General features: G+C 39.1%; 2 protein-coding genes and 1 non-coding gene across 3 annotated transcripts; 2 read left to right on the top strand and 1 right to left on the bottom strand.

The window, feature by feature from the left end:
• Positions 1-568: 568 nt before the first annotated feature.
• On the bottom strand, positions 569-7,043 carry cops5 (COP9 signalosome subunit 5). Its single transcript, XM_084747716.1, has 8 exons — positions 6,758-7,043; positions 6,145-6,379; positions 4,984-5,112; positions 4,510-4,575; positions 3,860-3,945; positions 3,051-3,162; positions 2,180-2,328; positions 569-866 (listed from the first exon to the last, which is right to left on the bottom strand). Exons 1-8 carry the CDS (start codon positions 6,892-6,894, stop codon positions 776-778), a joined length of 1,005 nt encoding a protein of 334 aa, XP_084603842.1. The 5' UTR covers positions 6,895-7,043; the 3' UTR covers positions 569-775.
• Positions 7,044-7,851: 808 nt separating this feature from the next.
• cspp1a (centrosome and spindle pole associated protein 1a) lies at positions 7,852-22,339 on the top strand. The gene is made up of 26 exons (XM_084710381.1): positions 7,852-8,206; positions 8,298-8,395; positions 8,499-8,579; positions 9,556-9,657; positions 9,850-10,214; positions 10,337-10,414; positions 11,543-11,634; positions 11,757-11,853; positions 12,212-12,269; positions 12,417-12,736; positions 12,825-12,949; positions 14,637-14,709; positions 14,951-15,062; positions 16,697-16,844; positions 16,950-17,096; positions 17,241-17,311; positions 17,508-17,651; positions 17,903-18,007; positions 18,094-18,198; positions 18,287-18,347; positions 18,432-18,558; positions 19,551-19,690; positions 21,144-21,281; positions 21,358-21,392; positions 21,593-21,656; positions 22,218-22,339. The coding sequence occupies exons 1-26, from the start codon at positions 8,158-8,160 to the stop codon at positions 22,337-22,339; spliced, it is 3,057 nt and encodes a 1,018-aa protein (XP_084566507.1). The 5' UTR covers positions 7,852-8,157.
• trnar-ccg (transfer RNA arginine (anticodon CCG)) lies at positions 8,898-8,970 on the top strand. Its single transcript has one exon. It is a non-coding gene; the product is annotated as a tRNA-Arg (tRNA).
• Positions 22,340-24,175: the final 1,836 nt, after the last annotated feature.

The following is a 24,175-nucleotide window of genomic DNA, read 5'->3' as shown; positions in this document are numbered from 1 at the left end:
AAAAGACATGACACAAACCCAGGCCAAAGAGTCTGTCTGTAAAAAAAGGCAGACTAGGCGAGTGTCTGTTTCGATGGAGAGCAGACACGTTGGGTGAATAGACTCCAGTGTGTATGGCTTCTGTTTCTGCGCTGCATCACTGCCACGCCACAACCTGACGAGCAGGCCACTCTGCTGGAGCCAGCGTGTACCACCGAGAGCCAAAGAAGTGAGCTGGGAGTGACTCCGCAGAGACGTCCCACACATGGCAGCCGATTCCCTTTGAGCCTGTGCAGAAGCTTGAGTTTGTTGTTCCATTATGTAATGCTGTGACAGGGTGCACTTGAGTGACTGACTGGTGCGAGGTTAGGCTGTGCGTTAAATGCAACCATGGTGTGTGTTCATGTGTCGGGCTGCAGAGGAATACAGGTCATGCATGCACAGATTTTTAGCATGAAGAGAAACAATGCCACAGTGCCTAACACCTTAAAAACCCCAGCTACAACAAGCTTTATGTTGCAAAATAAAGAAAATAAAGAAATAAAATTACATAATTTGTTGAAAAAAAAAGAAATACTCACATGCAGCATTTGCACTTTTAATGTTTTATTTTTCTGAATGAGTCCTGATGGTATAATTCTTAGCTACTTCGGGGACAAAAGAAGAAATAGAATTAAAAAAAACTCCCAAGAGAAATCACAGATAATGCTACCCTTAGCAGTTAACCATAAACCAGTAAGTGCTAGACATGCACAAGAAATCCAGGTGAGATCCAAACGGGCTCGTAATTCAGGTTTTAATTGGCAGATGTGTTGATTTGATTGAAGAGTTTGTCCTTAATGACTTGAGACATCAGGCCGTGAATTGCCTCTATGGTTGTTTTGCAGCTGAAACAAACCACAGTGAGAAATGGAGATTAGTTCAATGACCTCAGCAAAACAGGCAGAACATACAGATACACAACGTCTACACTGGAAACAGCAGACTTCCACTTGTTGTTTGAGGCTATTTATAGTACTATGTTTCTATCTGTTTATCAGATATTATTTTAAGTGGCATTTAGAGCTGCATTGATTTGTTGATTAATCGATTAGTTGAGGCAAAGAAAATTTGCTGCCAACTATTTTGATAATTTATTCAATCGTTTACTCTTTTGGTTGGTTTAAATCATATTTAATTGTATTGAATTAAAAAGATAAAATAATGGAAAATGTAGTAGTACTACAAGTTAACTTTCTTCTTTTTCTGTTTCTTAATGACACTACTTGTAAATGGGAAGGTTAGAAAACCCCAGAGACAACAGATCGTGGACTAAGACTACACTGAAATCCTACTATCTATCTATCAAAAGAAAATTAGCAGATATTTTGACAATTAATCATTTCAATAATGCTCTGTTTTATATAATTGTAAACTGAATCTCTGGGTGTGGGACAGTTGGTTAGACGGAGCAAATATTAAATAAAGATATCTCTTTGGAGACTGTGATGCAAATTTTATGGTATTTTATAGGAAAAAGATTTATCATTTACTTGAGAAAAAATCCACTTCAATTAATCACTTATAAAAACAATGTTGGTTTCAGTTCTTTATGAAACATTTAACATTTTAGTGCAATTTAAATCCGTTACTGTATCACATTTACTCCCAGATGATCTTGTTTTAATTGATTCGTCCACTTTAACAGTTTTTATTTATTGTTAAGGTTTTTGTTTATTCTTAAAAGTTTTATTGTTTTTGCTTTCCATCACCACTTTTTTCAAAGCTCTTTATAGGTATTTCTTTGTATCTAGGAGCTTTTATTTATTTTTTTAATTCAGCTACATTGTAAATGAGGTCTCTATCATGTCTAATTCCATGACAGTTATTTGTGAAGATGCAATGAGCACATTTTATACAGGATTAAAATTATTATTAACATAAGGGAAAGAAAATATCATCAACCTATCAAGTGAGCTGGTAAATACTGAGTCACAAAGTAACAGAATATGATGAAATTAATTAAAAATAATACCATCAAAGACTTTCTTTTAAGTATCTAAAATGTGGGGAAAGCAAACATAAGTGGGGAAAGTAACAAAACAAAAGTAGCAACAAAAGACTACAACCAAAGACAACACTGAAATTATGGTGCCAAAAATAAACAAAGTTCTAGTTTAAGTTTAAGCTTGCAGCCTTTTTTTTCAAAGAAAAAAAGTACCTATCTCGTGTTGCTTTGGCCAGTTTGTCCTCAGACTTCCTGTCATGTGTGTCCAACCCGAGCATGAAGCTGCCTCTGCCCAGCTGAGCCTCCGACTGCTCCAGCTTCTCCGACAGGTCAAACACCTGGCCTGTGGTGTAGTCCGAGTTCTGACCATCCAACAAACACACACACAGAGACCCATTCATGCACAATTTGTCGACAAAAGCTAGATAACAGAAGAAGAAGAATTTTGCAGGATGGCAACAACTCCGTCTGACTCGCTGTTGGAACACTTTGTGTATCGTGATGAATGAAAAGACGTCAGTGAAAAGTTTGCTTAAGGTGAGGCCGTGTTTTTAGAGGAAAAGGTAATTAAAACACAATGAAACAGGGGCCCCTGACTAGGGCGACACTGTAGCAACTGACAAAGCTTGTCACCCAGAGGAGCAGCTCGTTCTTGACATCTAGTCAATTCATCTTCATCCAGAATGCCAGAGAGCTAACTGTTTGGATAAGCCTGATGCCTATTTAGACTGTTTAGTCAAGCTCGGGACAGAGTGACTGCAGCCACAAAGGGAATTCACATGAGGGGCTTTCAATCTTAAGAATGAACTGCGAGGGGAGATGAGATGATCCACGGTGAACCACAACAGTATCTGTGTCACTGGAGTAGGGTCCAACTTTAACACTTATCCCCCTTGTTAAAAAGTTCAAATTAAGCTTATTACTAGAATCAATAAACAGCGACTCTCAGCTACTAAGCAGCAATAAATCACCACATCACAGGTGGGTGACCACATGTCTCAATGAGTTATAGTGTAATAATTAACCATAAATCAAAATGTCAAACAATTAGCAAACATTTTGCTTTTTGAAGTTGCCTACATACCGTGAGGAGACTTGAGGAACTTAAGGTATTGACCCAATATTTATTCCAGAGGAGTTCCAGAAGCTTTCTATCAAGAGAGGACTTGAAGTAAGTGACCTCCAAGGCGTAATACCTAAACAAAACAAAGTCAAAACATGAGTCATGTATAGTATGCAGTCATACAGTAAAGATTAGAGCCCGACCAATACTGGATTTTTGAGGCCAATGCCGATATTAGGGAGTAAAAAAAAATTATATCGATATCAATTAGGGATATTAATAATTAATCAGAAGTCGATGTTAATAATTTAACCAATTAAAAATTCATTAACCAACAATTTATGTTACGTTCAGCATTGTTTCCATTCACTTAAGCCTTATTAATTAGCCTAATGTTTGACGCAACTAATGTGGCACTAGCATTCTTTAAATAAAGCTTTAAGTGAAAATTTTGTATCTTATTAACTGTTAATTAATTATTGATTGTTAACATGTTCAACTATAAGTTAAGGAATATAAACAAAATTTGCCCCCCTAATATCAACATATCAGCCAATATTCTTTCTACAGAATATATAAAACATATACATAAACATAAACATAAATTTTATGAGATGACCAATGTGGTTATTAAACAGTTGTGATAGAGATATGTAATGGAGGCAAAATATTTTTACGGTTAAACGATAAATATTTAATGTCATGAGGGAACTGAAACAGTACTGCAATGAAAGTAAAAATTAAAAACTGTAACTTACAAGATATGTATAAGTACTGATGTAAATATCTCCAACATGGTGACAACACTATATATTTCAATCAATACTCACTGTTTACAGTGAACACCAAAGTCTTCAATCTTGTTCAAGGGGATTGTCTGATATTCCGAGGGTCCTTCATCAGGAGGTTTGTAACCCTGAAAATCCAAAAAGGTCATTCTGAGAAATAACGACAAACAAACTAGCTTTTCTGTAACAAAAATGAAGAAACAAGTAATGAAATAAACATTTGCAATTGCCAGATCATAAATTTTAATTTTAGTATTTATTATAACAACAATACTGGAAGTTAAATACCTAATAAAAAAATAAATCATCCTTTAAAAGAATGTGCAGAGGCATTTATTGGCATGCAGATGACAGAATGAATAAGAGGTACTTTTTAATATTTGTGTTTCGTTTCATATGAGTTACATACTTCTTATTCTCTTTAGGAATTTTATTTATTTATATAGTTATTTTTCTATAGCATTTTTTTTTAACCTAAATGTATGTGCATATGGTCAGGTTTACTGTCTTGATGCATTTATAATTTGATGTAAATGAATACTATTTATATTTATTCATACAGCTGGGAATTCTTGTTATTATCCTTTAACAAATAAACAACAATAAAACCCAAATTATAGACTACAAACAAGAAAAAACTTTCAGAATAATAGTAATTGGAGAGTTGCTGCTATATACGCCCTGTGCTTTACCTTTGGGTAGGTCCTGAAGGCGCCGAGGTTGACTTTCCCTGCAGAAATAGTCCGAGTGGGGTCGATCTGTAGGAAGCAAGATACAGTAGAAGAGGAAAACAAAGTCAGGGGTCGTACAAACCTCCAGGGACCACTCGAATGTGGCCACCAGGAGCTTTTTACTACGGCTGTCAGTGTGCTGGAAATACACACTTAATTATACGATGCCCGTGGCATTTCAGCACTGCTAAACCAAATGAAGTGTAAATAGCATATATGGTTGCAATAGCAAAATATTCATCAGTACTACATGGAAACCTACAACACATACATCAACAATCTCAGCCCCTTCTCAGTTTCAGCCACATTAACTTGTGCAGTATAGTCAAAAAAGATCTTACTTTCCTGAATATCATTTTAATGGGGTCCAATTAGAAATCACAGTAAACAAAGACTTTAGCTTGAAATGAAAAATTACTATTTCCACAGTCTCACCACAACGGCCACAAAAGGCTCCTGAAACTGCTGGTTGAGCATCTGAGTGCTGACATCTATGCCTGAGAGCCAGCATCCGTAGCCGGGGTGACTGTGGTACCAGCCGATAGCATTCTCCAGCCGGCCAACCTGATGGATTAGAGATAGATGGAGGTCATTATTTTAAGGCAGGAAACACAACATTATACGAGAACACCACAGACATTGAAAAATAATATACATATATTTATCAAATAATATTTTTGCTGGCACGATTTGATGCAGTGCATAACTGGCATTTTTATATTGTTTTTGCCATTTCAAACATCTTTCATCTTTCAATTAAAGAAATTATTTTTCTGTTTTAATTTTCCAGCACTACAATACAGAATCCCTGCTTATTGCCCATAATGGCTTAATGTAACACAGGATAATAAAGTGATAGCTACACTGGTATTAAAAGTAAACAAATTAATATAATCTGACAATATATACATCTTCATATTGGTTTCAGAAATCATGTTGGTGTATGTCTAGTCAACATTACAAACATTAAAGGATGTTTTCTACAACAGCTGAATGAATTTGCCCAAGTTAAAAAACAAACAAACAAACAAACAAAAAACATATAGCTGGCTGATAAGGCTTAAAAATAAAATCTTTATATTTTTAGGCTGTTCTGTGATGTACAGCACATATCTTGATATACAGTATATATCACGCATTTTGTCTAAATTACCATACCATAAATTCAGTACTATTGAAATGAACTATTTGTGCTTTCACAAAATATTACCACAATGATATTTCTCACATATAAGCATCAATAATGTGGATATAATAGAAGTGGGTAAATGCAAATAATAGAACAGACAGAAGTCTAGTTAGTTCATAAAATTACATCACTTTACTGTAATGCTGCCTTTAAAACCAGGAAAAGACAACACTTATGGCATATCACAATAGAACGATATCCAAAATCTAATAATATATACTCTCATATCACAGTATAGATTGTATATAGATATTGCTCAGCCTTAGGTTGAATCAGTTACACCTACAGAAAGTGATGTACCATATATCAGAACAATGCGAGTCTTAAGAGTGTGAATGAAGAGTTTGGTTCCTCCTCCCTTAGTCATTAAAGCTTTGAGATGCCCTGTTTAGAAGTCAATGTCTGACCTGTTTGGCATTTTCAATGTAGGCAGCCATATACTCATATGCTGCAGCCTGGGCGTTGACTCGAGTTTCTGTGCCCTCCACAGGCAAAGCAAAGCTGTCCATGATGATCATGGTTTCACCATCCACCTTCCCCAACATGAGGCCCATCACCTCCAGGTTTCCTCCAGACCTGGCATGCATCACCATCTTCAGCAGAGCCAGGGCTGAGATCTTGCAGTACTTGAAATAGTGATGACTGTGGATCAAAGACAGATATATAATCAATATCAGGTATATTAAGATTATTAAGTATTAGTTTCATGAGTAGATACAGTTTCAAATATCACGTATAATATGCGTTCTAATGACTATACTAAAGAGCAAATACATATTCAATATAAGGTACATGGCAGTGATTAAGGATTGTATTAAGGAGCGGATACATTAGCAAAAACACACAACACTTTGCTGCTGTCTGCTGTTGACAAACAAACCAATTCTAGTTTGTAGCCAAGGTATCATGAGTGTTCTCACAATAACCTAACGTGACATAAGACACCAAAAAATTAGCTGAACAATTACATCATTGCTTAAAAAAAGAAAACTAAATTCCACATTACTGCTATGTACTTACTCCTTTGTCCATGGCTTCGCAGCGAGGATTTCTTGTTGTTGCTTTTTGTCATATTTGTAAATTTCATCTATACTCTGAACTTCCTGCATGCTGTTGGTTAGCTCCCATGTTTTCTGAGCGGTGCTGCTCCCTGCCATGCTGAATTTTCACAGGAAGATAAATGAGTCGTTAAAACCCCTATTTAACTCAAATACACGAAGAAATGTTGTACTTCTCCGAAGATTTTGATATCGTTACAAGGCCGAATCTTCACTTGCTCGGGGAGCCATGACAGTGAATGCTACCATGTGCAACGGTAAAGCAGGTTTGCTTCAGTGTTAGACAAATATGACTCTGATGTATTTGTACGCTAAATGAGAATTGTCAACATTTTTTAATATTTAAACTGAACCATAGATATAAAATAATATCCCACTGAAGCGACTTTTACCGTATTTATCACTCATATCAAAATACAACTACCCCTCCGATTGAACGCATGGTTCAGTCCTTCATGGGACGTCTACGGTCGTGTCTAGAAGGGAATCCTTGATATGCGAAACTGTCGCGACATTTGTACGTGTTGTTTCTTCAGTGGGCACGTTGGACAAACGTATAACCTTTTATAATGCTGCAGCGCTGTAGTTGAGATCTGTATAGGTTTAGTGGGAGAAAACCACTCGGTTACGGTCAGGGAGAGGGCATGGTTTGGGTTAAAATTATTACTCTCGCGAGATCTTTGGCAGGTCTGGGGTTGCCGTTTAGACACGACCAACTTCAACAGACGCTCAAGCACGCACTGACATCTAGCGGCGGTTATCGGAAAAAGAAAGTTCGCACATGGAGACTTCAGCTCTCAGGGCTTTGGCACTGTAATTTTTAAAACCGCTTCAGCAGCCAACGACTTAGAAAAAGCCAGTATTGCCGACTAGTGTAACAACTATTCAACAGTGAGTTTGACGCCTGACATATATATATATTCTTTATTTCATTGCTCTGTGTTTGCTAGGTTAGCTTGTCACTCCCAGGAGGACCTTTGTGTCATGGTTGCCCATAGCAACGAAATGATGCTTTGCGCCTGGCTGACAATCTAGACAAGAGCATTTCTCTTGATCTGTGAAGGGAAATCATAGAAATATGAAAAATATACACATAATAATGTCAGTCAAGATTTCACACCATTAAATACCTTTTTTGATGTATATAGTCATTAATGGACAAAACTAAGACGTTTTCTGACAAGTATGAAGAAGAAACACCCAAAGATATATCACCGCTGAAGTGCATATCGAGGTATGTGAAATACCAATGCTTTGATGGTCACAAGAGGTGTTACTTAGAGTAAATATATTGATTGTTATCAGTTCTTGTGTGAATGTTCTCTGCAGTGAAGGGCTGATAATATAAACAACACTGTAGATATGCCTCCAGCATCAGCAACACAAGGAATATCCCCTAATCAAGACAGAGGTATTGTGCTAGTCCCGCATACTGGACAGGTTACATTCTTTGAGCATAATGTTATATCATACAGTATATGTTTATGTTTTAAACATTCTAGTTTTGGACTTATGTTTGCTGCTGGGAACTGACTATGAAAGGAAGAAGAATAAACTTAAGCAGGAGCTTCAAATGGACTACAAACATTACCTTGCTCAGGTCTGCTGTGTATCTGAAAACAATTCAGACATGTCTCACTGCACTCTGCATTGCATTTTGCAGACTCTCCATCCTGTCCTTTGTTGTCCTGTTATTCCTCCAGAAAAAGGATCTGAAAACTAGTGAACCTCGTCCACAACCCCAGTTCCTCTCCCTACCTATTGATGAGAAGATATCAGTTAAGGTGTGTGTCTCTGTGTTTGTGTTTGCCTGAGGGGGAACTTCATGTGTGTACATTTGCGTACCTCCGTGTGTTTCTCAGTGTGACACAACAGGAAGCAGGTAACTCTCCACGGCCATGGACTTTTTCCCCCTGGAATGATATCATTTGCTCACAACAAGACTTCTGCAGTTGATATGTTGCAGAGCCTCACCTTAAGCTGATATGAACTGTTGAATGTACAATGCTTTGTGTCTCGTGACAACATACAACATACAAGTGTTTGCATACTTGTCAAAGCTTATTGACAAAGTGTAAGAGGGTGTAAATAAGAGTGTCAGGGGCCCAGTGGCCTAATGGATAAGGCATCAGCCTCCGGAGCTGGGGATTGTGGGTTCAAGTCCCACCTGGGTCGTTAGAAACACATCTGGATATCTCTGATGTTATTTTTTCTTAAGAATTTACTCTCTCTGAATCTTTGAAAATTTAGCAGATATACAAAGCGTAAAATCCCGATAGTGCTTGGGAAATACATAGCTCTGTAACACACAGGCCTTTCTTAAATTAATATGTACTGTAATCTAGTGCTGTACAATTAATGGCATTATCATCGAAATTGTCATACGACAAAGTACAATATCCAGATCACAGAACCAAATCACAATTCTTTGAAAAAGGAAAAATGTGTGAGAAAACAGTATTATTGTGAAGTACTATAGTGCTGCAGAGCTGCCCTGGCCTAAAAATCTTGTTCTTCAGATGAAAGAAAACATGTTTGTTTGATACAGATCCAAGTGTTGCCTTTAAGCAGTTACTAAAAACTATGATATATGAATGCTACACTAATGTATCTTATATTTAAAAGATGACCTACTATATATTGCTGGTTTTGTATATTTAGTTTGATTGTCAGATTGAAACACAGCATTGGATAGCTGGTGCCCTACCTGAACGAGACGGATGCTTCAGAAACATGACCCTGAATTTGTTTCCCTCACAGGAAAAACTGAGAGAGGAGAGAAATAAAGAATACAACCTGTTCCTACAGGAGCAAGCTCAAATCAGAAGGTTAAAGAGGGGGACACCTTCTGTCACTCCAATGGTAATGAGAATAATCAAACAAGCACATTCATTATTACATTTTTGCAAAATGATAGCAATTTAAATATGTGGAGCTCCCTGAACGAAGCACATAGGTTGCATTTTTTTTGTAATGTGCTGTATTTTTTTTTATGTCATCCAGGTAAAAAAAAAAAAAAACCTCTCATGTTTATTTTCACATTATCACTTTCAGCCCGGACAGGTTGATGCTCCAGATGTTTTGCACATTTCTTCATCAGCTTCTCCTCTGCCCATCCTCAACATCCATACAAACACACACCCTCTTCCCATTGAGCGCCCTGCATCAAGGAGAGATGCTGCCACTCTCACTGAGGCACTGGATAATGGAGAAAGGACAGGGACTTGGGGTCCACCCCATCAGGGGCGAAGGCGTTGGCAGCGAAGGCATTGGCGACATGAGCCCTACAGCTCTGAGGAGGAGCTGATGACGGACAGAGAGGAGGAGTTGGAATCCCGACACAGGAGGAGGCAGGAGAGACACACTCCAGAGCCTGAGAACAAAGAGGAGAGGAGAACCAGAGAACGCAGAGCTAACAGGTGTAGCTTTTTTCTGTGGTGTGATTTTGTGCTATTTTCATCTGTTAAATTTATACTTTTAACAGAACATCAGGTATGATAATATAATACTTCTTTACTTATCTTTTCTGTCTTTATGGCAGAACTCCTCAAGACACAACGGAGGTGGAGGCCCCTGGTGTTCATGATCAGAACAACAATGAATGGGTTTGGAAGTCAAAGTAAGCAACATTATTGCTGCATTAATGTGCTCTTCGGATAGTCCCATTTCCTGAGTTGGGAAGTTGTTCCTCCAACAACTGTGTTTTATTAAGTATTTTATAAGTATGTTCATAAGAGAGCTGGGGATTGACAGAAGGACTGTAGTTTTTTCACAAGCTTTCAAATTGTCACAACATAGATGCATCATTACATTCAAATACAGCTTTACCTGACTTGTTACCAGGGTTAGTACAAATCAGTAACCTTTCTACCTAATCTAAGTCACTCTGTGCAGACAGCAACTAATATTTACTGCCTAATACCATATTACGAATTACATGTGAGCAAAAAATTGATACGCAGTATATGAATTAATAAAACACTGTCCACCAAAAACATTTACTCTTGTCCGCCATGTTTCTGCAAATATGGCATCAACAGACAACAACCCAGCAAGCAGTGTAACAAAAGTTTTCCCAGGCTTTCTGAGTTGTTGTTTCTACTTGAGGGGGCGTTTACATGAATTTTCCTAGTTAGGAGCTCGTTTTTCAGCTTGCTCTGACACCAGATGAACGCACCATTGCTATTTATTATTTCTTTGTATAGTTCTGGTCAACTGCAGCAAAGAGATTTGTAATTCTGAAACAGAATCACCCAAGATAGAAACAGTATTCACATACTGAGCAGGACTGACAATAATCCCCTAAAAAGTCATACATTTTCCCAGTCAATAAAGTAATCTAATTGAATGAACCAAAACAAGACAGGTATAGATAATTGATGCCATATTCAGTATTGCCCTCCAGCACTTTTCTTACATCCTGTTGCTTTTTATTGTTTCCATTTATGCCATTAAGTTGAGCCATGCTCAGTAAGCTGTTAACATGTGGGGCGGTGATGGAGGGTGATTCTTGGCCCAGCTCCAGGCAAACAATTACTCACCCCAGTTCTATCACAGGAGCTGGATTGATTGGAGAATGACGCTTTGCTCCCTGACTCTGAGACCAGGAAGCTCTGCAGGCAAACCATGAGGCAGTGTATGATGTAAAATGGTAGCTGGGTGTGGCTCAGTGCTGTTACCCGTATGCATTGTCAGGAATTGGATGACTCTTGTTGAGTGTATGGATCTGTTTGTATATCTGTAATAGTCTGCAAATGCCAAACAGCAAGACGATGGCTGCAAGATCTACACCTGCTATCAGCAAGGAGAAAGCGGAGTTTGCAACTGGACTAATGATTGGTAAATACAGATCTTATTGCATGATGCTTTTGGACACATATTTATTGATTATTGATGGAGTTTGTTACTTGAAGTCCTCTTTAGCATCATAGTTGACTTGTATGTTTACGGCTCCCTGTCAGGAGCAACAGAGGAGCAGACAGCGTCTCAGATGAGGAAAGAACAGTATAAGCAAGAACTGCTAAAACAAATTGCTGAACAGCAGAGAAACAAGACCAGGTGAGTACTTATTTGGTACATAATTACTAATTATTACTAATTCATAATTATTATTCATGTAAATAGAATTGATTCTGTTTTTCTGAATTAATGAAATACATTATGGACAACAGGCTTCAGACTAGAGCAGCAATGTCTGAGCAGAAATCGTTAACTGATCTCATTAAATCAGAAAAACAGTCAGTTTTTTTTGTGTTTTTTTTTTTTGTTGATCTCATTGATTCAGAAAAACTAAGCAGAATTTTGTTTTCTCAAGTGAGTGCAATACTCTCCTGTGTTAAATCAGCATTTCCATTAGGGTTGTTATAACTGGCACATTCATGTGAGTCAAAGAAGGATGGTGTGTTTTTTTTTTCAGGGAGAAGGAACTTGAGCTGAGGGTTGCTGCCACTGGAGCCACAGACCCTGAGAAAAAGGTAAAGAAGAGGCAAGAGCAGAGTCATAGATGATGACTATATGAAGTTAATTATGTTATCGTCTTCAGCAACATTTTTGTTTTTGTTAATATTTGCTGCCTTATTTCCTTTGATGGATCTCATCTCTGGATGCATCACCTCTTCCAGCCTGACCGAATTAAGCAGTTTGGGTCTGTAAATCGGCAGAATGACAGCAAGAGACGAGATGTCCTGTACAAGCCTAAAATAGATCCAGAGGCCATAGTGGAGGATACAAATCCAAGGCCTAAAGGTGACAAGCCTACCGAGGACACAGAACAGCAAGCCCCCCCAGGAAAATCCCACATGGACAACAGTACAGCTCTCAGTCAGGGGACAAGGAGGACAGCACCTGGCTCCAGAATGAGAGGTGTTCCCTTGCTAGACTATTTTAATGAGGATTACCACAGGGACTTCACAAACATGCTTGGAGAGGCGACCATCCCAAGGTAGCTCACTGTTTCTTTGTGTTTCTGTAATGAATGAAATGGACACATCTGTAACTTTGCATTGTTTGTGTCTGATTTTTTTTTCCAGGGTTGCTGCTGTTCCTCCTCCTGTTCCTCCCACTGTGGCAAATGATTACAAGACTCCATATGATGCAGCTTATTACTACTATGGGAGCAGGAATCCATTAGATCCTAATCTTCCTTACAATCAGAGTATAGTATTACCACCGTCTTCATTTAAAGGGACAGATCAGCCCGAAATAAAAATATGTATTTTTCTCTTGTCTGTAGTGTTGTTTATCCATCTTGATAGTTTTGGTGTGGGTTGCTGAGTTTTGGAGATATCAACCACAGAGATGCCTGCTTTCTCTTGAATATAATTGAACTTGGCTTGTGATGCTCAAAGCGCCAAGAAACATTTGAAAAACTCTACAGAACTGTCTTGTGTCATAAATCATGACCCACCAACCACATGAGTAGATGCACAGTGATACCGTTGGTGGTTTGTAGTTTGGTAGACATGAATGAAGCTCCTCAAAAGAAGGTCTGGATTATCTTTAGTAATCGGGTCATAATTTTTGGAAAGAGACATCACTGTTCAAGTTTTTTTAAATGTATTTTTTGGCACTTTGAGCATGAAAAGCTGAGCGCCATCTAGTTCCATTTATATTGGAGAGAAAGCAGACATCTCTACAGCCAATATCTTTAAAACTTGGCAGTGCCCACAAAAACAATCTAGAAGGATAAGCAGCACCACAGGTAAGAGGAAAAATATGTTTTTTTGATTTTGGTGTGAACTGTCCCCTGTTTTATTTTTATTTAAGACAAATAACATTGTTCACAAATGTTTGACAACAACAACAAACATTTTCCTTTTGTCTTCATCCCCAACCATACTGCCTATATAAGATAGCATATTGGAAAATATCTATACAGGGAATTATAATGCCAACAAAGTTAAAACATGTACATTTATACATAAATTAATGAACTGTACCTTCAAAATGTTTTGCCACTTTGGCTTTTATGAGAAATCATGCATGCATTGCATTACTGCTAACCATTCTTTAATGCAGGCTGTAGTGTCTTTTTTGACTGGCTTCCATTTACTGTCAAAGTTACATAATCATTGTGCAGCAATGTAGCTCTAAGTGCGGACTGACATAACATATTGACAAAAATAAAAGCAAATAAAAGTCATGAGGTTCACTGTTACAGATCATTAGGAAAGGGTCAACTCTGCTTTTCATCAATTTTCATATTGCATGGAAATGCTTGGAGTTAAAAGGCACAGAAAAGCACATAAATAATAAAATAATAATAACATAAAAGCACATAAAAAATCTAAAATAATACATTAAGCATTGAAAAATGGTCAGAAGTAATGCAAAGTATGCACACTTGTAGTCAACACTCCTATGGTCCACAGTCATTGCTGTGCCGAGTGTCTTCACGGTCATAAAATTACTTGTGGTATCTGGCAGTTTAACCTAAGATGGAAGTAATTCACATTGGCTTAAATAAACTGCCAGACCTTTCTGTAGAGAACTATTACCATTTATTATGGAGCCACTTTATCACCATATCAATGGCCAAGAGGACTTGGCATAGAAATTCATAAATCTCGTTTTACAGCAGAACTGATTTTATTACTGAGGGAATATACCATTTGTTGGATATGAGTTCAGCAGATCCAGATGGATCTCAGCTCATCCAGCTGCTCTGTTTGGTTACATTTATTTTCTTTTGCATTTAAATCTGCCAATTTTTTTTTTGTTCTGAGCTCACAGACTTTTTAATTCTGGGATAAAAAGTTGGTAGACACTTTGAGCAGTTAGCTACTGAAACTGTGAAAACTGTTTGTATTTATTATCTTGTCTTTTTGTATTTCATTCATTAGATGGTCTGCCTGGAGGCATGCAGGAGTCTAGGAATTCTCACAGTCCTCATCAAAGACCACCTCGCCACACTGAGTCAGTAACCATCCTAATCACCAAGATTCATACAATAGAAGTTTATTTATTTAGATAATAAATTCAGTGAACAGAATTTAAAACCATGTTGAAATGTTTGCAACTCCCATTCCTTACAATGTAAAACTTTTACATTGGTAGATTTTTCTGTCTTCCAGAAGAGGGCCCTCACTGCATATCTGTCAGTACCTCCTGTACACATGCCTCTCCATCCTTTCTCACTCTGTCTCTCTGCTTCTAGAGCACCTGATCAGCCCAGATCGTCTCCTCTGCGTGCTGGAGAGCTTCCTGCAGACAGGTCCAAGCAGAGGAGAGAGAGCGCACTGAGCTACCAAGAAGCACTCAGACAGCAGGTACGACATCACATCTACAAGATACAACCTGATCGCCATAAGCAGACCCCATGATCTCATATATAATAACTAACTCACAAATGACTAATGACAGTTTGTGACTGAGAACTGCTTTGGACAGTGTGTTTTTCTGTCCATCTTCCAATTCTGTTAACTGGCAGTTGGAACTCATTCAGGGGGTTGAGGGAGCCGCACACTGTCTGACAGGCTAACTGTCACACTGACATGCTAATAATTGCTGGAACAGCTGCTTCTTCCATGCTGATAGCAGAAGAAAGCCAAACATTGACTCACTGACTTTTAGAGACAAACCAAATATTTTGACGGCTTCTTGGAGGGCATCATATTGACAATAATTGTAATTGTCATGTAGATTTATAGTGAGTCATTTTATAAATTTAGTGTAAACATTTGAAAGTTTGTCACAAATAGGGGTGGAACCTCATGATTCAATTTGATTCCTATTCAGAGGGCTACGATGCAAATTTAAAATTGTTATCAAAGCATCTTGATGCATCATTTATATCTGCACATGATTTATTGATTAATTCTCACTGTATGACTACTTGCTAGATTTAAAACATACAGTAACTGTAATGATACATAGTTAGTTTAGTTAAAAAAAAAAATTCATTGCATACGCTAGCATACACCGGCTGACTCAAATTTACAACATAAAGACAACAAACGTGTGCATCTGTTTTGTTTCAATTGGTTCAGCCGGAAGAAACATGCACTTTTAAATTTCCAACTACTGACTTTTCTGCATCGATTCATTATCTTTCAAAGGAGAATCACAATGCAATTAAGAATCAATTCCCCCCCACCCCTATTCTCAAACATCTGCTTGTTTTCATGGTAAGTAAGTGAGCACAAATACAAGGTGCAGTTAAAAGGTTTAAATAGTAATGCACACTGAGTACAAGTTTTAGGCTTTTGAATCTAATGGCACTATTTTCTGCATCCTTTTTAAATCTTGGGAAGTTTCCTCATTTGTTTTGAGGAGGAACTTTGATGTTTTGTGGAGAAATCTTGTGTTATTTCAGGATAATTGATAGTTGTATTTCTTCTTTGAGATCCTGCTCTATTGGAGTATTGTTGTTTGTTGTTTGTTTGTAAAAATTTAAAGCTGTGTGGCATGTGGCAACTTACAATAAATAATAGCATCGAGGCTGGATCCTCACAGCAGCGGCCTGTGTACGATTATAGCCCAGGCCCTTTGCCCCATCCTTGCTCCAGCTGTCCCTGTCTAATAAAGGTAAAAGCCAGGGAAAATAGTCTAAAGTAAAATACACAGTAGGTTTAATACTGTTGACCACAAGGCTCAGACAACTTAATGGTCAACAGGATTGATAAGAACAGAAACAGGTGTTTCTAATTGTGTTCAATTGAGTATAATAATAGTGTAAACATCCTCTAAAATAATCAACACGAGTACCTACTGAACAAAGGGTAAGAATAAATGATAAGAAATGCAAATGTAGCACTGTTCATCCCCAAACTCAACTTCGTAAACTATATACTCAGTGTGGCACTGTAGCAGTCCCTTCTTTGCTGAGGAAAATCACTTCAGAGTTGGGCAAAGAAATGCATCAACTTTTATAAACAACCTATATTATCGTCTTTGTGTCCAGATCAAAGAAAGAGAGGAGCGTAAAAGAAAAGAGAAAGAAGAGAAGGAGCGTTATGATGCCAAGATGGAGGCGGAGATGATGGCGTACAACCCCTGGGGGAAAAGTGGGGGAGGCGCTCCAATTAAAGACCAAAACTTTAACCTTGTTAGTAAGTTGGCTTTCACTTTCTGTTTCAACCTGAGATAGTTTAATGATGAATCATAATAAATACACAGCATGTTTTAGAACCTTACAAATGTCTCCATTCCCTCAGGTGACCTGAATCAAATGCACAGGATCAACGAGGAGTTATATAGGAATCCTGTGTCCAGGAATAGTGGACAGACACAAAGCTTTTTGAGGAAGAATGAAGAAAGTCCTGGAGTTGAAGCCAGGGCTCCTCGTTCCCATCGACGATCAGGTAGAGTTCAGTCTGTCTGCATGCTTGTGCCAAAGTAGCAAACTGGGTCCTGTCATCTGGTGTATTTCAGTGGTCTGAGCATTTTGTGTGCACACTGTACACACTGCTTGTCTTTGTAGATTTCTGTCTCACTTGACTTTTCAGGTTTCAATGAACAGCCAACACCACAGCAGCTCCACATGCAGGACAGGTACAAAGACGACTTAATGAAACAGGTAAGTTCTAGGCGACTGCCTTCCGTCTCTGCAGGTAACAGCTTAGATGCTAAGGGAGGGCATAAATCAAACAAAGCATGAAATGCTTTAGTGTATGTGTGTTTTTTATTGGTGTCAACCATTTCAGTGCTCCTGTGCACTTTGAAGACCTTATAAATGAATGATAAAAGTAACTTATCCATTTCATTACCGACAGATTGAGGAAAACAAGCGAAGGCAGGAGGAGGAGAAAGAACGAATGAGGACTGAGGAGGAAAAAGAACAGAGGAGGCTGGCCGACCAAAGGGCTCGCATGCAGCAGGAATATGAAGAGGAACAAAGGAAGCAAAAAAAGGTTGAGGTGAGAAGTTCATCTCTTTGATAGAGGGCTCTCCATAATGGCTCCTTTGCTCCAAAGTGGGGGCATGTTGACCACCAACTACTGCAGGTAATACACTGGCTGTTGATAAGTACCAAATACAACCCCACTTCAAATAATCCGAACTGTCCCTCATGCTGGGCTCACTGCTGAGAAGAAGTTTTCTTTGCTTTCTGCAGCATAGGCTGGAAGACCAAAGTTTGATCTATCAACATAAAACTCATCAGCAGAAGAGAGGAGGAGAGAGAAAGGAAAAGAAGGCAGGGCAGGAACCAGAGATTGAGAAGAAGGTGCCTGAGAGCACCAGAGAGGAGAAGAGAGAGCAGTCGAATTATGAGGTACAGTAAGTCTGAAAGGTCGTTGGTACTGTAGCTTGCAGTTTAATTGAACATCTTTGTCAAGTAATGCGATTCTGCTCCTATAGATTCAGAGAGAACCATCTCCTCCCATCCCAACCTTGCAGAGGAAGCAGACAAATCTTGTGGCATCCAGACCTTCGTCTGTCATGAGTCAACTCTCCTCCAGGACTGTAAGTGGCTTAGTAAACAAATATTTTCACATCATTGCTGTTTTGCTGTAAATTTAGAATTTAAAAATACCTGCAATTTCCACAACAGGAACGTTCCGTGTCAGCACCACACTACCGACCAGTCCCTGCGAAAACACCTGAGCTCCAAGGTAAGACAGTCTTGAGTTATCTGCGCCACCCTAAAAAATAAAATCCTTGGCCCATCCTTGTCTCACTCCGTCTGCTTGCTTCAGATGGTCAGCAGGAAGTGATCAGAGAGCTGTCGGCCCTCCGCAGATACCTGAGGAAAGAGCAGAGACAACTGGAAGTTCAGATGGACCAGACTGATCAACAGGAGAGTTTCTACACTCCCCCCAGCAGGTATTACAGCCCCTGAACAGTGGGGGTGATTTGTGCAGGTGTACAGAATGAAAAGGATTTTATCATTTTCTTCTCAGCTAAAAGAATTGCCACGTGGAGAACTTATTAGATGTGCTCTACCCCTTTAGGTCCAATTTCACCTAATGCACCCCCAGATGCATTTAAAGTGAAGCCACAATAGTAATTTAAATACTGTTCGTATTTAAGGAGGCTTTCTTGTGCTCCAAGCTAATGAAAGTGACCCAGGTCAAATTGGCTATCTTCTAATCTCCATTCGGATTTGTTTCAAGGACTCATTACAGCAGTAATGTAATAGCATGATCCCTGAAGGGGAATTTTCTTTTCATCCATCTTCATTGCTCTAACCACCCTTAAAAACACACGTGACACAGTATGTGAGTAAAGTCCCCTCCCCCCAAAAGAATAGGAATGTACAATCTCTGCTTATATTCAAATAAGTTTGCTGCAAATCATCAGAGAAATGCCTTTGAAATGGTGCCAAGCCCCCGCTTTAGTTCCAATATAAGCTGCTTACACAGAAAGCCCCATGCTTTAGGCCCCATAAAAGCATTTGGAAGTTCTCAACACACACAAACCAGGTGTTATGGTCTTACTATTTTAAAATAATACTCACTTAACTCCTTTTGAATCTATAGCCTTAACCTAGGGTGGTCAGTATTTAAGTGCATGCTGTAGTTACTGTGCACAACTGTAAAACAGGGTGACAGCTAATGATGATTTATTTAAAGTAAGAATATGCAGCTTTGTTGGTAAACACAACCTTCAAATTTGGTTCCTCCTCCCACAGCTTAATGAAAAACAAGAAGTCAAGAGACATAGATTTATTTAATAGTTGATGACTTATCGATTAATTGTTGCAGCTCTACTGTAAAGCATTCAGGATAGTGAACTATCAGGACCTTTTCAGAAAAGCATCTGTGTTATTTCAGGCAGTTGCCTTGTTTAAATTGGTGCTGTCCTCCTTCACTCAGGCCCAGAGGACGACCCAGAGCGGATGCCTTTGAACCAGCGCACAAGCCAGCTGTCCAGCCATCAGACAGGAGTCCCTCCGCGGATGCTGCACGTGTTAATATGAAAAATGTCAGGGAGTTCAACCAGCTTAAATACAGAGGTAATGACAGACACTTTGATTATTACCACAAAAAGACCCTAAGTCAGTTTTCTACCATGACTTAAAGAAGACATCATACAATGCACTTCACTAGCTATAGCAAGACTTCTCATAGTGGTAACTTTCTTGTCCACATGAAATATTATTTCATCACTGAGATAATAATTTATCCCACTGAACTGAAACCAATTGGATGCTGCTTACTTTGCTTCTGTACCAAACCCGTTTTTCTTCATTGAGAAAGCGATTGAAAGCTCTTCCTCTCTCTTCCTATAATTGCCTCTGTCGTGGTGTTGATGTAAGGACGAGACACAAGGATCAGTGCGGTCCTAAACCAGCCAGATGGTTTAGACTTTCCAGAGCCTCATCAGTCCTCTGTCTCCCTCTAGCCACGCTGAAACTTTAATCTCATGAGGTCACAGGAGTGGCGTCCATCAGTGACAGGCAGTTTGGCAGCGTCAACAGAGAATGTAATGCAAGCGACCAAGGAAATGGCTTTGGATGGGTTCCCAGACCAAGTTAATGCAGGCAAGGGCTCTGAAAGACAGTCAGAGCTCCAACAAAACAGAAAAAAATGCTAGTTTGTGACGAATTGACCAAATTACTTATCAAACTTCCACATATAAATTATGGATTTGTGCCAAACTTACATCTTAAAGCTGCATCAGATCCTGATTCTGTTCAGTCAAACCTTAATAGGATGCTGTGGGGATGATGCAGCCAGGCTGTGGAGCTGCTGAGTCACAGCCAATATGATGCTGAGAGTGAAGGATGAGGGAGACAGTAAGGAAGGGAGCAATTAGAAATTAAAAACTGTTTTTCTTTTAATGTCTACCTCTAGTCTGTACCTCCACTTATTCTGCAAAGTAGTACCAGGGCCAGGATCACCAGTATCAATACTAATATTGACACTTTTTATTGTTAAAAGCAGTTAATGTACTGTCCTGCAAGGTAGCGAAATCTGTCATGATTTACTACTAATTCTACTTCTGAATATATTTCCACCAAATATTGGCAAACTTCTTTTCACTATTCCCTGTTAATTACTTAATTACTTGTATGTTTAAACACAAGACTATTTTTAATTATAAATAAATGTTCATTATGTGAACGATCACCATGTGCTTACAAACATAGGAGAGATGTGTATATTGCAGAACAAAGAGGAATGCTCCTGGTGGCCTGATAGCTCAGATGGTAGTGTTTGCCTCACGTACTGAGTCCTCTGTGATCCCCACACTGTCTCGCCACATTTTCTTTAGCTGCTCTATCCATTAAAGACTTAAAAGCCCAAAAAATGTTTTAAAAAATAAAAATGTTGCATGTGACTGATGGATTTTTTGGGTATTGATCATGCTGATGCAAGTATCAATACTCAACTTAAGACTTTGTATCGTAAGTATTAATACTTTGGAGATCAATCCACACACCCCTACTTTCCCTTATTTGTCAGACACAGCATCTCGTGAGGAGGTCCGTCACATGTATCCCGACCCTCCAACCGACGCGCAAAGTCTGGACGTCCAACAGCAGGCACTTCTTCGCGAACAACAACGCAAAATCAGACTGATGAAGAGAGAGGAAGAGCATGGTCAGCGAGTAACAACACACAAATTTCTCTTTTAACTGTTGTTGCCTTTAACTAACTGCTCTCTGTTTTGCTACAGACTTTTTGGACCACCGACTGAGCCACCATCATTCTGTGAGTCATTTCAATACGCATTTTCTTCAGTTCAGTTAAATTCAAATGTATTTCTATAGCGAATTTAAAACAACATGAGCTGACCAGCGCTGTTCAAACACAGGCAGAAGAAAACAGATCAACAGACTCACAGTGTAACAGAGTAGCCAGGAACATCTAGCATGTTTAGAGTGTAATTGGTGGTTTATTTCTTCTCTCAGAGGAACAACCCTGGACGCTACATCCACAGAGACTCCATGTTACCATCTGAGAATGCTTTTATTGGTAAGCCTGGCTAAACATAGTCTCTTTGTAAAGATTGTCCCTGTTCCTTTTCTTCCTTCTTCCTTCAAGTATGAAGAAAGTGTTTACATCAGAGGAAACACAATATCTTTTGGGACTCGTCTTTTTGTGCGGCTGCAGACATTTTCCATAAAGGTGACATGGCCTGGGAGGTCAGCTACATACACCTTCACAATACCACACTACAACAGCCTCTGTGCCAGGCTAATTTAGCTCTTTGTCTTTGTGCCAGGCTAATTGTGGCGCACGCCAGCTCGCGTCTCTGTGCTGCAGCTGATGCCAATGCTGGGTGCAAGGCACACATGCCAGCTGCAGGGTGGCGATATCACAGTGCCAGCGATTGGGAAGCGGGGCAATAGAGAAATTGTTAAAACGCCTGGTGCAGGAGGGGAGGCTTTTGAACGCTTTCCTCCTACCCTTTTCCAGTAAAAAAGTTTTTCTGAATGGACTGATTTTGATTGTTTTCATTTTTTTTTCTGAACTGAACAAACTTTTAGGTCCAGCTGTAAGAGGTTTGTGTGTAATGATGAATGGCTTTGTCAGATGTTTACAGTGGTGATACATATGAAGAGCGTGTTCATGAGCAGAGACGCCCTCAGCAGTCAGCAGAGCAGCGGGAGAGGACGACCCCACGGAGGAGACGTGATGATGATGTATGGTGCTGATCAGTAAATGGACTCTTTTGTTTGCTCTGGGTCAAAACAAGCTGAGTCACTACAGTAACAGAGCAGCATCCCCTGTTGATGCTTTCACTTCTGTATTACTGAAGACCCATTAGTTTTTTTACAACATCAACATTCTTCCTTCTGACCTCCTTTTTATTTTGTACAGGAAAACGCTGTGTCCGTGAATCAGAGCCATAACGTCCAGCCAGACGCTCGTTCTTCGCAGTCGGTGACTAGTATGAACCTTGAATCTAAAGTCAGGGCCCACAACCAGCACCGCACCACAAGACATGACACTGATGATCACAACGGCAAATCAGGTGAGAGGAAACAGCTTACATCAGAAGTATTTAAATAAACTATGTGCTAATAAAACAGCAGCAAATATGGGAATGAGGAAGTGATGGTCCACTGAGAGAGAGGTGATGCCATTAACATCTCTGTCTCTTCTTATACATCTTTCACTCATAAATTAACAGATTCAAATCAAGCTGGCTTTTTAACTCTTAATTTCCTTTTTGAGAGATTTCTGCAACATGCTCAGGTCTCTTACTAAAGCTTTGCCACTTTTTCAACAAAGATGAGACAGGTTATTTTAGAACAATTAAAAACTGTTTTGACTTTAGTTTGTAGAAATGATTATGCCTCAAAATAAAAATGTTCATGTTGGACTTTAAAGAAGCATTCAAAAAAAGGAGTACTTGACTACAAATAAAGAGTTGGAGCCTTGGTGGTTGCAGCAAGTTGCTTCCCCCGCCGCCTCCTCCCCACACTTGAATCTCAGGCAGCCTTCAGGGACACTGAAGCTAAACAAGCCCAACATTATATTTTGACCCTGACAAGTGATGACAAGTCCTCCACTGTAAGTTAATCAGCTGTTTATAACTGTCAGACTGCTGATGTAGAGCTGAGCCTGTTATCCTTGAAACAAACACCCACTGATCCAAAAATACACACTCTAGAGTTTGAGCTCAGTGACTGCCTGCCAAACTACATTAACATTTTGCTCACTTCCACAGTTATAAACATCTACTCCTCCTAAAATATTATTTCTTATTTCTTACAACTCATAAACAGCCACTTTCAGCATTAATTTTAAGTCTAATTAATGTGGAACAAACTATAACAGACGTTCTGGACCAGAATGAAGACCAGAAGTCAAACACACTGGCTGTAGTATTGTCAGAGAAGTCAGTATTTCAACTTAGCATGTTTCTATAATCTCTGATGACATATCATGGTCATTTTATGAGTTTAAGTACAGCAAATATATTTGATTTCTTCTTTAAGCATCATTCCATTTCTGACTGCCTACACAAATGTGTGATGACAAGCCTCTGTCCTCTCCAGAGGGGCTGCTTGGTGATGAAGTGGACGTCTCGTCTCTGCATTCGGCCCTGGAGAGGCGTGTCTCTGTGGATACTGTTGCCACTGAGCCCTGGCTGCGGCCTGGCACACCGGACACCGTAAAGCGCTCAGGCAGTAGGGGGAAGCCACCCTGGCTGACACGCCGCGTCACATAACTCCCTTTACCTGGTGTCCACGGGTGGTAAACTGCAATGAGGGAGGCTCATTCTTCGTTTTATTTGGATGCGGGTGGCTCTCATGAGAATGAGCATCACTGCTGTGTGATGCTTATATCACTTTTCACTGACCAACATGATAATTGTGGGAGATGGTTAGTTTAAAAAGCTTTGTTAGAGACTAAAGTTTGTCTGTAAAATTATTACTGTTAGTTTAGACAAGAACTGTCTTACGACATTAAAACTGCACTTTTTACCCTGGAATACAGAGTTAAAGACTTTAGTCCATGTAATGTGTATATCTGTAAATGTA

This window comes from Lutjanus erythropterus, chromosome 21 (genome assembly GCF_056507025.1).
Source record: "Lutjanus erythropterus isolate fLutEry1 chromosome 21, fLutEry1.hap2, whole genome shotgun sequence".
NCBI lineage: Eukaryota > Metazoa > Chordata > Actinopteri > Lutjaniformes > Lutjanidae > Lutjanus > Lutjanus erythropterus.
Note: the sequence above shows the minus strand (reverse complement) of the source record. Positions and strands in the feature narration are given on the sequence as shown.

Coding starts and splice junctions, on each gene's coding strand:
- cops5 (XM_084747716.1), bottom strand. CDS start 6,894: ATGGCAGGGAGCAGCACCGCTCAGAAAACATGGGAGCTAACCAACAGC. Junction 5,113..6,144: donor ACATTGAAAATGCCAAACAG/GTCAGACATTGA, acceptor CTAATCCATCAG/GTTGGCCGGCTGGAGAATGC. Junction 2,329..3,050: donor GTTCCTCAAGTCTCCTCACG/GTATGTAGGCAA, acceptor TTGGATGGTCAG/AACTCGGACTACACCACAGG.
- cspp1a (XM_084710381.1), top strand. CDS start 8,158: ATGCCTCCAGCATCAGCAACACAAGGAATATCCCCTAATCAAGACAGA. Junction 11,635..11,756: donor TGCAACTGGACTAATGATTG/GTAAATACAGAT, acceptor GCTCCCTGTCAG/GAGCAACAGAGGAGCAGACA. Junction 17,312..17,507: donor AAGACGACTTAATGAAACAG/GTAAGTTCTAGG, acceptor CATTACCGACAG/ATTGAGGAAAACAAGCGAAG.